This window comes from Polistes dominula, unplaced genomic scaffold (assembly GCF_049000335.1).
Source record: "Polistes dominula isolate Pdom_NZ unplaced genomic scaffold, Pdom_raw_medaka contig_23, whole genome shotgun sequence".
Taxonomy (NCBI): domain Eukaryota; kingdom Metazoa; phylum Arthropoda; class Insecta; order Hymenoptera; family Vespidae; genus Polistes; species Polistes dominula.
In genome coordinates this window covers 2,438,933-2,452,493 of record NW_028300963.1, presented here as the reverse complement: position 1 = coordinate 2,452,493, position 13,561 = coordinate 2,438,933, and the positions used below count along the sequence as shown (strand labels likewise).

The window sequence follows — 13,561 nt, the reverse complement described above, 5'->3', positions numbered from 1 at the left end:
TTTTAAAAATCGTATGATTTAAAATTTTAATTAAAATACATCTTGCGATTTTGCGCGTTTTCAATATCTTTTTTCCAGAGTGCGCTGTAGTATCGATACGAATATTTTCATTAGTAACAACTTTTGTTTCTAATATATATTACATGTTTTTATATTATAGGATATAATTTATGGTTTACATCTTATACAAGAAATAAACAATGGAATATTTGTGATCGATTCGATAATTTTTCTTACGGCAAAATGGCTCCCGTATCGATAAAAGGTACTAGAAAGACGTATAGTTTTGAGGAACGAAAAATCTTAATAAGTTTGATTAACAAATACGAAGATATAGAGGATAGAAAATCGGATCCGATATCGATGAGTAAAAGAAAATCGGCTTGGTCATTATTAGTTGAAGAATATAATTCGATAGTTGGTCCACAAAGTGCACGTTCGGCTGTACAATTAAGACGTTGTTGGGAAAATATGAAAGCTTGTAAAAGAAATCGCGAGGAGAAAAAAACCCGGTAATTACATTATATATTTATAAAATTTATTAATTATAATAAAGAAAAACAAAGAGAGGAAAAAATAGACATAAACATTTTTCTCGAAATAATCTATCCATTTAACCTAAAATTTTGATAAATTAACATGCGTAGAAACAATTCAAAAAGTTCGAGTCAATTGTCAAAGGATTTCAATCAATCGTCGATTTCTTCTTGGGAAAACGGAAATATCTACGAAAATCATAAACCGGAAGTAACACCGGCTAACGGAAATGGCTGCTTACCGCCTAACGTAGTCTTTGAACCAAAAGATTCGGAACCTTTTACTTTGCAAAGTGTAAGTGCGACAAAACCTACGAATATTTGCTTGAAAAAGGAACCTGAAACAAGTGGCAACGAGTCTAATGGTATAAATTTTAAATATTTATTTTTATTCATATATAATATCCATACATATATATATATATATATATATTGTTATATTTTTATTTGAAATTTCCAATTATCGTATATTCTCATAGCAGATAATACATTGAACAATATTTCTGATATTCAAGATACAATTATTAATAAACAAACGATTAGTATGATTCAATCGCAAGGAATAATGTCAAATGACAATCATCAGGAATTAAATAATCTATCGATCATGGATCATAGATCAATGGACGAAGAAGAATCGATTGAACCTAATCACTTAGCTTATAAACCTGATAGAACTCAAGCCTTTGTTTTATCATCTCCTTCAGGAGTAAACGATTCGCATGTTAATCATAAAACAAAAGTATTGCAAAAAGAAGACGAATTGCAACTTCTTGCATTATCAGAAGCTCAGATTAAGGTTGACGTAGCAGCTATGTTAAAAGAGGAAGCTAGAATCAAACTGGAGGAGGCTGTTTATCGTAAAGAAGAGGCTAGACTCAGAGTACTTTTCTTTACTTACAAGCTTGAGAGGATAAAAGAGGATTGAGGAGATATCAGAAACGTCTTTTAAAGGTCTTTCTTATTTCTAAATTTCATTCTTTCGTTCGTTATTTTGTTCCATTTTTTTGTTAAATAATATAGTTATCGGTTGATTATATTTTATGTAATATTTATCCATTTAATACAGTTATGAATGCGATTGTATTAATAATTATTAATATATGTATTTATAGCAAGTATCATTTTGCATATGTTCATGTTTGTTTAATGAAAAAGTTAGGATTTTTGTTTTTTTTTTGTATAATCTCGTAAAAGTATTTGGTTTTCTTTTTTTTCTTTTTAAATAATATTATAACGTAATATTATTATTATAGTAGAAATTAAAAAAAGGGATGTAAGCTAAAATTATTTAGAACTTATTTCAACGTTCTCTCTTATATTTTTAGATTATATTAATTGATTGATCAAATCGATATGATATTAATTTACTATAATAATTATCAATGCAATTATGGTATAAATCTAATAAATATACGTTTATGTTTTTTTTTTTAATAAACAAATCATTCTTTTTTTTTTATATTGTAGAATTTAGTGAACAATCGTATTATTATTATTGTAAAAATAAAAAGAGAGTATTTTCAAATTGGGAGAAATTGTTACATATTTAAAAATACATATACAATTTATCGATTTGTATAAATTGAATTAGTAAAAAATGTCTAGGAGCATATATATAAAAATATTTCTTAATAATTATCGAGAAAAATTGAATGAAAATATTAAGTACACTTAATAAATTTGTTGTTTCATATAGTGATTCTGTATAATATGAATATTTGGCAGTGATTAATCGGTTATTGATAGTTTTGATCTTGACTAGCAGAGTAAATTTTTGTTAGTAAGCAATTCACACAAAAAAAATATTTAAAGTTTACATTTTGTCACGTATCATTTGTTCATACGTAAATTGAGTTTGATCATCGTTCAAATACATTTTGATTTTTAACGTTTTTTTCAAAAGAAAAATTAATTCACATTTTTTAAAAAGCGTATAAATAAACGCGAATGATTTTTTTTCTTCTTTTCTTATTACATAAGATGAAAATTATCATTTAAAGCTTGTTTGGACATAGTTTGTGAACAACGATTCACTTCGAATAAGGAAGGATCGGTATAAATTGGCTCGCTAGGATCAAATCCTGATCTTCTAGGTGTTGACAAACCAACGGCACCTTCTAAAGCCGTCGAAGATGAACTCATACGTTGTCCGATGATATTGCTCATCGATCTTGATATTGATCTATAAATTACGACGATCGAAACGAACGAACAATTATAATCTTTTTTAATTTATCGTAATTGAAAAAGACAAAAAAAAAATGTATTTGAATGTCCTACGTGGATTGAAATGGTTTTTGTAGTCCACTTCTCATAAACGAAAAGTTGTTAACTCGACTACTGTAAGTTGCATCATCAGAATGGTTGCTACGACTGCCAGCTTTATCAACTTTTCGATTTTTCATGATCACAGAATATGCATGTTTCCTATCATAATTATTTTTAATATAATAGATAATTAAATAATTTAGTAAAAATTATTGTGATTGGTTTACTTACCTGTAAACCAACATTGAAAGTAATACCACAGAAGCCAATAATACTACCAGAACACCAACTGCAGTAACTAGACCATAATATTCATTTGGGGCTATACAAACTGTCTCAAGAACTGCACTTTGTTTCTCAACCATAGTTTCTTCTTCTTCTATGTCCATTCTCGAATCTAGTACCTAGAAAAATGAAACAAATTTTTTAATTCAAATGTTATTATCACAATTATACATCCAGTGTATTAACATTTGCATACCTCAATCATTTCTCTGACATGTTCTTCCTCAGATTCCTCATTTTCTTCTTCTTCTTCATTGTCATCATTTAATCGAGTACCCATAACATAGGTCGAATTTAACGTAACTGTATTGTTATCATCATTCTCAATAATTGCAGCTTCAGCTAAATTATCTTCCATTAGGATTGTATCATTGCTTAAATCTCTTCGTCTTCTTCCAAAAGATGGTTCACTTCTTCCACTACCACCTGAACAATACGCTGGTTGACATCCATCCCTACAGGTTCTAACTGTTGCCTCGAATACCAAGAAATTCGATTCTGGTATTTTAAATGCATTGAAACGAGCTTCCAAACTGTCACCATCTCGGAGACGATCCAATCCAGGAAAAACGTAATTATCAACTGGACAACTATTTTTTTTTTTTGAGAAGAGATAAATCAAATTTTAATGAAAAAAATATAAAGTTGAAGGGAGACATCATATTAGTTTTTGTTTTAGAATTTATTTTTAAAGACTCACCCGTATCTGTCAATAAGTTGAACACTTCTACCCGAGTATGGATCTCTTGCTATGACGTTGGTAGCGAATATATCAGTTACGTAATTGTATCTACAATTAAAATTGATTCAAATGAATAATAGAAGTAGTAAAACGATAATATGTAGAATTGATTATAAATGCAAATGTTTTCATTACACTTACCCTTCTTGTGCTTCCAATCTAAAAGTAAGAGGATCACCAACTGCTATAGTAGTCGTTGGTCTACCTTGATATAGAATCAACAGACGCACGCGAGAACTCAAAGTATTTTCTGCTGGGAGATATTCAATTGGGATAGGAGAACCTGATCTGTTGAAACGTATATAAAAGCTTTCCATTAGCTAAATTAAACTTCCTATTCAAATATATGAAAAGATTATTACTGTCCCAATGAGATTTAATAATATCAACCACCCATTCATTTACCAAATCGATTAATTCCGAAAATAGAAAAAACAATTCGGATAAATTCGTGCTTGAGAGTACGTTATCACATTTATTATTATTCGATGACCTTTCAAATTAAATATCATGTCGAATAAAAATATTCATGTCGAATTATTCCAGAGAAATTTAATTGAAATTTAAAAACTTTGAAAATGTCGATTATTTAAAAAAAATATTCCAGAATTAATCATTTTAGTCTGTGTACAATTATTTATATTAATGATGAATAGTTAAATTGTATTATATCAAGGTATAATTAATTTGTTTTTTTAAAAGTTATTAGATCATAACTAGAAGGAAAACTATTATAATATATCAAAGGTATTTAACTGAGATAATGATCTGTGAGATTCCAGGAACGTGTTTTGTACCGTGCTAACATACTTATATAATACACTATTAAAGACAATGTGCTTTGTATTAATCGTTCGCATGAATTAGATAATGCATTAGCTTTTTCCGGTGCAATACACGATCTTTCGATCGATATGACCTGGCATACCCGGCACCGATGTAGCCGGACGTGACGACAGCTTCACCAGGGCCTCGAAACAGACATGTAAGATTGAAACGTTTATCTCTTCCTGTTTGAACATAATCCGAGAATTGGACCACTACGATATTTGTCATCGTATCACCATACTAAACACAACAACAATTTATTTACACATTACTTTTGTTGTAATTTATTTTGATATCTGACGTGATTAAATTTTAAAATTAAGGATTAGAAAAAATATTGTGCATGATTAATTCTTACACGTTGGGTACCACATTCAGGATAACCTTGGGGTCCACTGATTCGAAGTACATTCACTGTTCCACCATTTCCACGGAAGAAACATCGATCGTAATAACCATACGTGTAAATTCTACCGATGAATCCTTCCGGTGTTCTTAAAGTAAATTCCATTCCGTCTTCGCTACAAACTTGACTCACTGCAAACAAAATTAATTAATTATGTAACGTCATTTTCTACGTATAATAATAATAATTGATAGATCAACATATATATATATATATATATATATATATATATATATATATATATATGTACGAATTAGTTGATAAGTAGACAAAATTTTATTATCGAATAGAATTTAGATATATTATAGATACAATAATTGAATTATATATCAATATTTGATTGAGAGATTCCTCGTCATTTTTGTGATAATGGAAAATATCGAAATATCAAGCGATGATCCATTGTTTGGTATTGCTTCCTATAATTATTATAATTAATTGGGGTGAGGGAGGAGGGGTTGTGGTTATTATTAGAATTATTTATTAATAAATTTTACCATCGAGACATTCCCCATCGGCACCTTGTCTTCCATTATTTCTTTCATAAAAATCATAATCAGATCCTGTGTCATAATAAATTGGATTTCCCATATCCATGTCTCTGGAGTCACGGTCGCTTAATTCACAATTATCCCTTTCGGCTCCATAAGGTGCTGCGTAAGGACGATAATTGAAAGATCTGCATACGAAATCTCTAGCATCAGCACATTCCCTTTCGCACTGTGCTAAGGACGAAGCTGTTGTGTATCTTCTAACGAAAGGTTTTCGTACTCTTGTATGAGGTCCAACTTGACGAAAATTATCCTGTTCATCGCATCTCGAGATTAAGGGTGGTCGACCTATTATTGGTCCTCCGCTGGTACCAAATGGTCTAGTATTGTAAACACCACCTTCTCCTATATAACCACCACCGATTATACCACCAGAATCGCTACCATATCCATTATATCCACCTGGACGTGTTGGTCCGTAATGTGGACGCTCGACTGGATGACTCTGGGGACCTCGTACGTCATCGATGAACCCATGCGCATAAACGCCATGTCCGTTTCCTGGATATCTACTTAAATATAATTTATAAAGAAGAAAAGATAATAATGTGTGTGTGTATATGTATATTTAACAAAATTTTTATTTGATAGTAATATAAATCATTTTTGTATTTGTTGTATAATTTTGTAATGTTTATTTATATTTTTATTTATTAATATAATTAATATATATACGTATATATACATATTGCAGATTAAAAATATATCTTATGATTTATCAACTGACCTACTAGGATAATCCTTATCGGGATATCTATCACCAACAGGATATCTGTCTCCTGTAGGTCTAGACACACTAGAAGGATATCTATCCAATGGATCTTCAGGAACAGGATAACGATCTATTGCAGTTGGATAACGTTCACCTTCCGTTGGATAACGTCCTGGAGCGACTGGATATCTGCCAGTTGGCGCAGTTGGATATCTTCCTCCACCAATTGGATATCTATCTGGAATAATCGGTTCTGGAACAGGATACCTGTCGGTTCCAATTGGTCGACGATCTCCACCTCTAATTGGATATCGATCTGGGTATCTATCGTTAATGGGATAACGATCACTGATTGGATATCGATCACTTATTGGATATCGATCGTTTATAGGATAACGATCGTTAATAGGATACCGATCACTCGTTGGATAACGATCATTTATTGGATAACGATCGTTTATTGGAAAACGATCACCCGATCCTGGATATTGGTCATTTATTCCTGGTGTACCTATCGGATATTTCGTATCTGGGTACCTGTCAGTTTGAGTTGGAAAACGATCCGGAAAACGATCTGGAAAACGATCTGGAAAACGATCAGGATAACGATCTGGATAACGATCTGGATATCGGTCAGGATAACGGTCAGGATATCGGTCAGGATACCTATCAGGATAATTATCTGGATAACGATCTGGATAACGATCTGGATAACGATCTGGATGACGATCTGGATGACGATCTGGAAAACGATCGGGATAACGATCTGGTTTTGTAGTACCCGCATAACCTTTGTCATAATCGTCGGGATATCCTGTGAATAAAAATAACACGTAATAAATATCGCATCTAACAAATGAAATATAAATTATTGGTAATAATTCTGACCTGGTCTACCCAATGATGGTCGACCAAAATTTGTATCTTGTCCTAAAGGATCTGGCCTGTATCCAGGATTATCTCGATCTCCATCCAAATATTGATCTGTTTCAAATATAAACAAAAATAATATAATATAAAAATTGATTTTGCATAGATTGGGAGGATTCAATCTAATTTGATAATAAATGATTAAACTTACGCATAAGATTTTCATAATAATCATAATCGGCATCGTAAATGATTCTATGTCCATCTCGTTGATTGAATCTACTCAATCTACAAGTATGATAATGTTCGGAATATACTGCACTTCTACATTGAAAACTAGTTTGTCTTAGACATTCATCGAGACACTCGCTCAAACTACGTCCAGTTATCTCCGAATGAAATTCACCGCTCAAACGTGAATTTCTATAACGTTGAAATGCTGTGTCTGGTCTTCTTCCATCGGAGAAAAGGTGTGACGTTGAACTGCTATCCGGATATTCGGAGCCACGTGCTATGGACGGATCTACGTTTCGTAAGTAGGCATTGGTATGTTAAGTGATAAGAATCTTTCATGATACTTTCATCCAATGAAATCTGAACCCTTATTACTTTCATATTTTTCATATTTCATATAATATAATATATATATATATAATTAATTAATATTAATGTATTATAATATTTGGAATGAAAATATGAATAAATCCCAAAAAATGGATTTTAAATTAATTTTTAATACTTACGATTGTCCAAACAAACCAGGTCATAAAAATGATGACTAGGGCTACTACTTATTCCAATGTCATCTTTTTGTGAAACCGAATCTTCCTCTGATATAACACATTGTCGTGTTTGTTCGTCAAATTCTACGCTACGGCAAAAATACTTTTCAGCACGTAGACAAAGTGCCTGACACTCGTCGAGAGTTAGATTCGTATAAATGTCGACTTCAAAGGGACCTCGAAGTCGTTTGTTCTCTTCTTTTACGAACACTGCTAAACCGTCGCAACGACGTTCGGCTAAAATTAATTAAAAGGTAACAAACAAACAAACAAACAAACAAACAAAACAAAATGAAATTAGAAACAATCGTGTTTGAAATAATTTTTATTCTTGTTATTATTATTTTTCTTTTCATTTAAATATTCGTACCATTCAGACAAGTGTTCTCCAAGTAATCAGAATTAGGGTCGTCTTCTAATAATTCAGGATGAGTTCTTCTAGTGAAACGACTCAACGAACAACTTCTCAACGCGGTATCGTACGTTGCTGACCGACATACGAAACTAAACTCGTTCAAACATCTAAAGAGATAAATATTAATTAAACAAAAAATAAAAAATAAATTATTGTTATAATAGGATTATCAATAATACCTATCCTCGCATTCAGTTCTATTAGCAGCACTGACTTCCTTTATGTCGGTCAATGGAAGTTTTAACTTTTTTCTCGGATGTCTTTCAAAAACGTACCGACGATTCGGACATTCTCTTTCTATTCTGTTTGCTAAAATTTAAACGAACCTTTTCAATATTCATTTTATAATTTTAATTAAAATGTGGAAAAAGAGAGAGAGAGAGAAATATAAAGAGAAACGAAATGATATTTTTATGTAAATATGTACTTACATGTTAAGCAAACTTCCGTAAAATGAACACTGTTTGGAACTAACATGAGATTTCCAATGCCTTCAGGCTGTGCTTGCTCTCTTGTCAGGTAACAGGTACTCTCTTCGTACTCGGCAGCTCCACTGAAGGAGGCTATTCTGCTACCAGGTTGAAAGTCGAAGCTAGTACATGCTCTTACCAAGTTATTGGTAGCTGTTCTATCTCGCAAACAGAGCTCTTGACATTTTTCTAACACTCTGAAGGGTGGTGCTGAGTCCCTGACCTGTTGAAAATAGAAACTAGTTAATAAATATATAATATTACAACGAATTTAAACATACATTGTATTTACTGGTAGTTGTATGGAAAAAGTTTATATATATATATTTGTTTAATAATATATTATATATTTCTAATAATAATTGATCATTTTTTAGTTGAAATAATATTATACCACGTCATCGTCAAATCCTTGAAGTTGTTGATCGGGTAATCTTTCGTAAACAACTCTGCCGATGCCACCGTTGCACGTAGTTTGTGCTAGAAAAATAATTGGATGTGTAAGTTCAATTATGATTAATAATTAATCATTCTATCATTTCTATGTTATCTTTCTTTTTTCCCTTTAAATAAAAAAAAAAAAAAATAAAAAGAAGAATTTATTCGGGTTATATTTCCTCCCGAGTAAATAGTAGATCACAAATGGTGAATTCCGATTTTATCTTTGACCATATTTTCGAGCAATAAGTGGTACGGACGGGACGGGTACAATGGACGAAACAATTTCGCAAGCATACGTGACATCATTTGATCCATATCCACGAGTTGTATGCGTCCCGCCGACGGAGAACATTCGGAACGTTCGCTATTCGTTCACGCATAGAGACACATAACTATGCAATCGAGAATCGTCAATTCTAAATTCAAAAAAAAAACGAAAAATACCGACGCGTGTTATATCCCAGAATTCATATGGGGGATTCTCTGGTTATATTTCTTTTTTCTTTTTTTCTTTTTCCCACCCTTCATCATAAATTCTTCCCCCGATCCTATATCCCCTTTTTTTTTCTTTTTCTTTTTATTATCGATCTGTAAAAATATGTGTCCTTTTTCTATTTGCTAAAACTCACCGTTTATTACATTCGTTATTATCCATGGAATGATTAAGATGATTCTTAACACATTGCTTGTAATCATCTTGAATTGGTTCTTTTTCTTTTTTCTTTTTTATTAAGGGAAAAATAAATTTGAATATCAAGTTGTCAATTCCATCGGCGATTAAATCCTAGAAAAAATACGTAAAAAATAATGATATTTATTTGAAAAGGAACATTTTATTTTTATTTAGTTTGCAAAAATATTTCATTACTTTGTATACTAGATATATAATATATATTTATTTAAATAATTTGAAAAAGTTTATAAGTCATTTTGTTTTTCAGTGACATTAGTAAAGAAAATCAAGGAAGATAATGGTCAGCTAATAATGTAATGTAATGGTTGAAAGTTGGAAGCACGCTTCGATGCCTTTACGGGCGTATTCTGGTCCCTTTTTTTAAATCAGTATTGCGTAGGAATATGCGTATTCATGTATCAATACACACTAGGAAAAGTATATAAACCAAATAGGAGAGAGATGTGTACGAGTGTCTATGAAATGTTCAGGGTTGAGTGATCTTTAGAAATTTATTATAAAATACTCCTACGTCAGGATGTTACTTTACGAAATTTTCCGAATACCCAAAAGGATTGATACTTCTCTAATATATAACTCATTTCAAAGAGAGAGAGAGAGAGAGAGGTATTTTATATTTTTATTAAAAATAAATTCATTGATCAAACGATGGAGAATTTGTCGATAAATTCGATATTACTATTTGGTAATTAGAAACATAATGGAAATTATACTTTGAAATATAAATAATGTGTATTAGTAAATTGAGAAAAGATAATTATATTATGCTACGTGAGAATACCCCATTCATCCATCCATCTATCCACCAATTTAATCCAACGACGGAGGCGTTGGATGATGACGGTGTTCGTTAACAACGTTATGGTTTATCGCCTTTGTGATCACATAGGTGTCCTACGTAAAAGTTAGAGACCCTACCTCTCTCCCTCTATTTCATTTTAAAGGATTTAAATTAAAATAAACCATTGCATCGAATATTCATTGTTATTATTCAACGTATGCATTGAAAAGATGTGTTGTTAACTCTGAATATTTGTTGAAAAAAGAAGAAAGAAGGAAATACAAATAAAACTAAGTTGTACGTTTCGTTTGCTTGTAAATTTTTCAATGGCAGCAATTTCATGAATTTTCATTTCTTTTGAATTGAAACGAAACGAACGGCTTTTTGAAAGAGTCAAAATCGAGTATAAAAGCTTTGAATACGTGAAACATATTTCTGTACCACATGATTATAATATATATATATATATAATACATTTGAAAAAAGAAAGAAAATGTCGAGTTCAAAAAAAGAGAATGCAAGTGAGATTGCAATTTTTGCGAGAGCTTTTGTTGTTTGAAGTGGTACAACGAAGCTTACCTCGTAAAAGGAGTTCTATTGTTGCAGTGCTTTGAACTCTATCATACTACGTGAGTAGTATTGTTACGCGTATACCCGTGTCGAATCAGAAACGAATTCGATTATTATTATTATTGTGTTGGTGTGTGTATATATATCTGTCGCTGATGTTAATGGGATATTCGCATGCAACGATGAATTATAATGGTCCGTTCCTGCGATATTAATTCGCATGTCGAATTAATTTCATTATCATTACGTAAGTGAATCACCAAAAAGTTTAAAAGGATCAATTGGATATTTCGATATTTTTGAAAATATCAAAAGTAAGCTTTCGTAAATTATTACTTTGAACGAAATCTCTAATTAAAAGACTAGGATAGGTATATGAAAAGTTAAAAAGAGATTAAATGATTTTTGAAAAAGAAAAATAATAAAATTAATAATAATTTCTCTTACCTTTCCAGCTAATCCCTACGAAGAGTAATAATAATAATTTCTTTTATAAAAGAAAATGAATAATAAACGGAGTGCCTTTGGAGCCACTCCAAACACCTAGAGGGATGTTCTCAATATCGTTGTTGTCGTCGTCGTTGTTGCTTTCGAATGTATGCGTGGAAGGTGTGAAAACGAAATGATGATAGGTCTGCTCTTTAACGTCCAACTCGACTAGCACCTGTAATCAAACTGACGGTCAAAAACAGTGCGAACGGTGGAAATAATGGAAGTTCGTTGGTACGGTAGGAGGGATTGGGGGGAGAGGAAATACACATCGTCCCGATGAATGGTCACGGAGACGAACCGTAGGGGGCAGAGCAATGATGTTCAGAGACACTGCAGAAAAGTAACGAACGAACGAACGAACGAATCAACAAACGAATCAACGAACTAACAGGTATGGTTATTCTCGAGATAGATAACGTTTGAAAACAGGCGCGGTGTGGGGCCCCCACGTCCGAGTTCTGGCCTTGTGTTCAACGGAAGTATCTCCATTGTGTCCGGTTTCCGTGGGGCCATCCGGGAAAATATACTGACTCTTGTAAAGGACATGACGTACTATTACAAGCAGTATGCTGTGTCCTGTTCTCGATGATGCCGATGAACACTGACACTTGACTCTCTATGACTCGTTAGGCGGAATCATGGATTAGAGATTTTCAGCCGAGGTCAACCTACCTCGACGACCGAGGACCACCACCACTATCACCATCACCACCTCCTCCTCTACCATCCTGGTCTACCATCATCATCATCATCATCATCATCTACGTGTTGCTTCGCTCCATCGCTTTCAACCCCTTTGATCTTTTGCGGAATTGTCAGGAGAATGGGGCAGTCTGCGCTTGTGGTCTTTAGGCAATTATGTTGCGGCTAGGACGTTTGATCCATGATATTTTGTATAATTGATTAACATCTCTATTCTAATTGTTCGCGTTCCTATATCTCTGTCTGTCTATCTCTCTTTCTCCTTTTCATCAATTAATTATTATTCGCACGAGGGAAATCATTTGTAATGCTGAATTTATTATTCCACGACGTAGAGACCTTTACACATTCTGTTCGACAATTTACATTTATTTCAATGTTAATCTATTCTATTTTATCAATTTGACTTCGAATCCTGGTTTTGTTTAAATATTATATTTCTTATATTTATGTTTATGTATTATAATGAGATATTTTTCTATCGTGACAAATAATAAAAATGAATTTTTCCTTATTTATTTTAGATTATACGATTCTTTTTTATCTACGTTTAGTTATGTTATTATAAAGTATTTCAAGAATATTGGAAACTACGGAAATTATGGATTATTCAGGTTTCTGCCAGAGCTCGGATTGTTCGGACAATCGTATTGATTTCGACAAAAGCAGAGTACGTTCTATTTCGTTGATTTATAGTTATATTCATATTCATTTTTTAATTTTTTTCCTTTTTAAGTAATATATGTTCAAAACATTTTGATTACAATTGATAATATTAATTTCCAACATTTAGGAAAGAATATTCTTTAAAAGAAGCTGCTCACAATTTTGAAGAAATATTTCCACATATTTCGGATTCACATATGTATACGTAATGGACATTTGAATTCTTCAAAAAAGAAAAATAGAAAAATGAACGAAAAAAAAAGTTAAAAAATAAGAAATGGTCGATTGGGTTCGAGGCTTCTGCGCATTTGATATGCGCGCGCATTTCGTTTATACGCAGCCATCTT

General features: G+C 32.0%; 2 protein-coding genes and 1 long non-coding RNA gene across 5 annotated transcripts; 2 read left to right on the top strand and 1 right to left on the bottom strand.

The window, feature by feature from the left end:
- The first annotated feature begins 51 nt into the window (after nt 1–51).
- Nucleotides 52–6,538, top strand: LOC107065204 (uncharacterized). 3 transcript variants are annotated; one of them, XM_089172619.1, is made up of 4 exons: nt 52–512; nt 648–901; nt 1,016–1,490; nt 6,405–6,538. In XM_089172619.1, exons 1-3 carry the CDS (start codon nt 244–246, stop codon nt 1,462–1,464), a joined length of 972 nt encoding a protein of 323 aa, XP_089028745.1. In that variant the 5' UTR covers nt 52–243; the 3' UTR covers nt 1,465–1,490; nt 6,405–6,538. The 3 variants fall into 3 exon arrangements, with proteins under 3 accessions (XP_089028745.1, XP_089028746.1, XP_015174141.1); XM_089172620.1 differs by having other exon boundaries at nt 54–512; nt 1,052–1,490; XM_015318655.2 differs by lacking the exon at nt 6,405–6,538 and having other exon boundaries at nt 59–512; nt 1,016–1,972.
- On the bottom strand, nt 2,044–12,006 carry nompA (no mechanoreceptor potential A). The gene is made up of 19 exons (XM_015318935.2): nt 11,802–12,006; nt 9,939–10,093; nt 9,263–9,348; nt 8,830–9,091; nt 8,578–8,707; nt 8,354–8,505; nt 7,945–8,220; nt 7,413–7,724; nt 7,220–7,315; nt 6,347–7,145; nt 5,566–6,128; nt 5,021–5,199; nt 4,763–4,902; nt 3,976–4,122; nt 3,793–3,882; nt 3,289–3,682; nt 3,039–3,211; nt 2,820–2,966; nt 2,044–2,721 (listed from the first exon to the last, which is right to left on the bottom strand). The coding sequence occupies exons 2-19, from the start codon at nt 10,003–10,005 to the stop codon at nt 2,511–2,513; spliced, it is 4,224 nt and encodes a 1,407-aa protein (XP_015174421.2). The 5' UTR covers nt 10,006–10,093; nt 11,802–12,006; the 3' UTR covers nt 2,044–2,510.
- LOC149032512 (uncharacterized) lies at nt 7,634–10,746 on the top strand. Its single transcript, XR_016176602.1, has 4 exons — nt 7,634–7,733; nt 7,964–8,237; nt 8,918–9,368; nt 10,251–10,746. It is a non-coding gene; the product is annotated as an uncharacterized LOC149032512 (long non-coding RNA).
- Nucleotides 12,007–13,561: the final 1,555 nt, after the last annotated feature.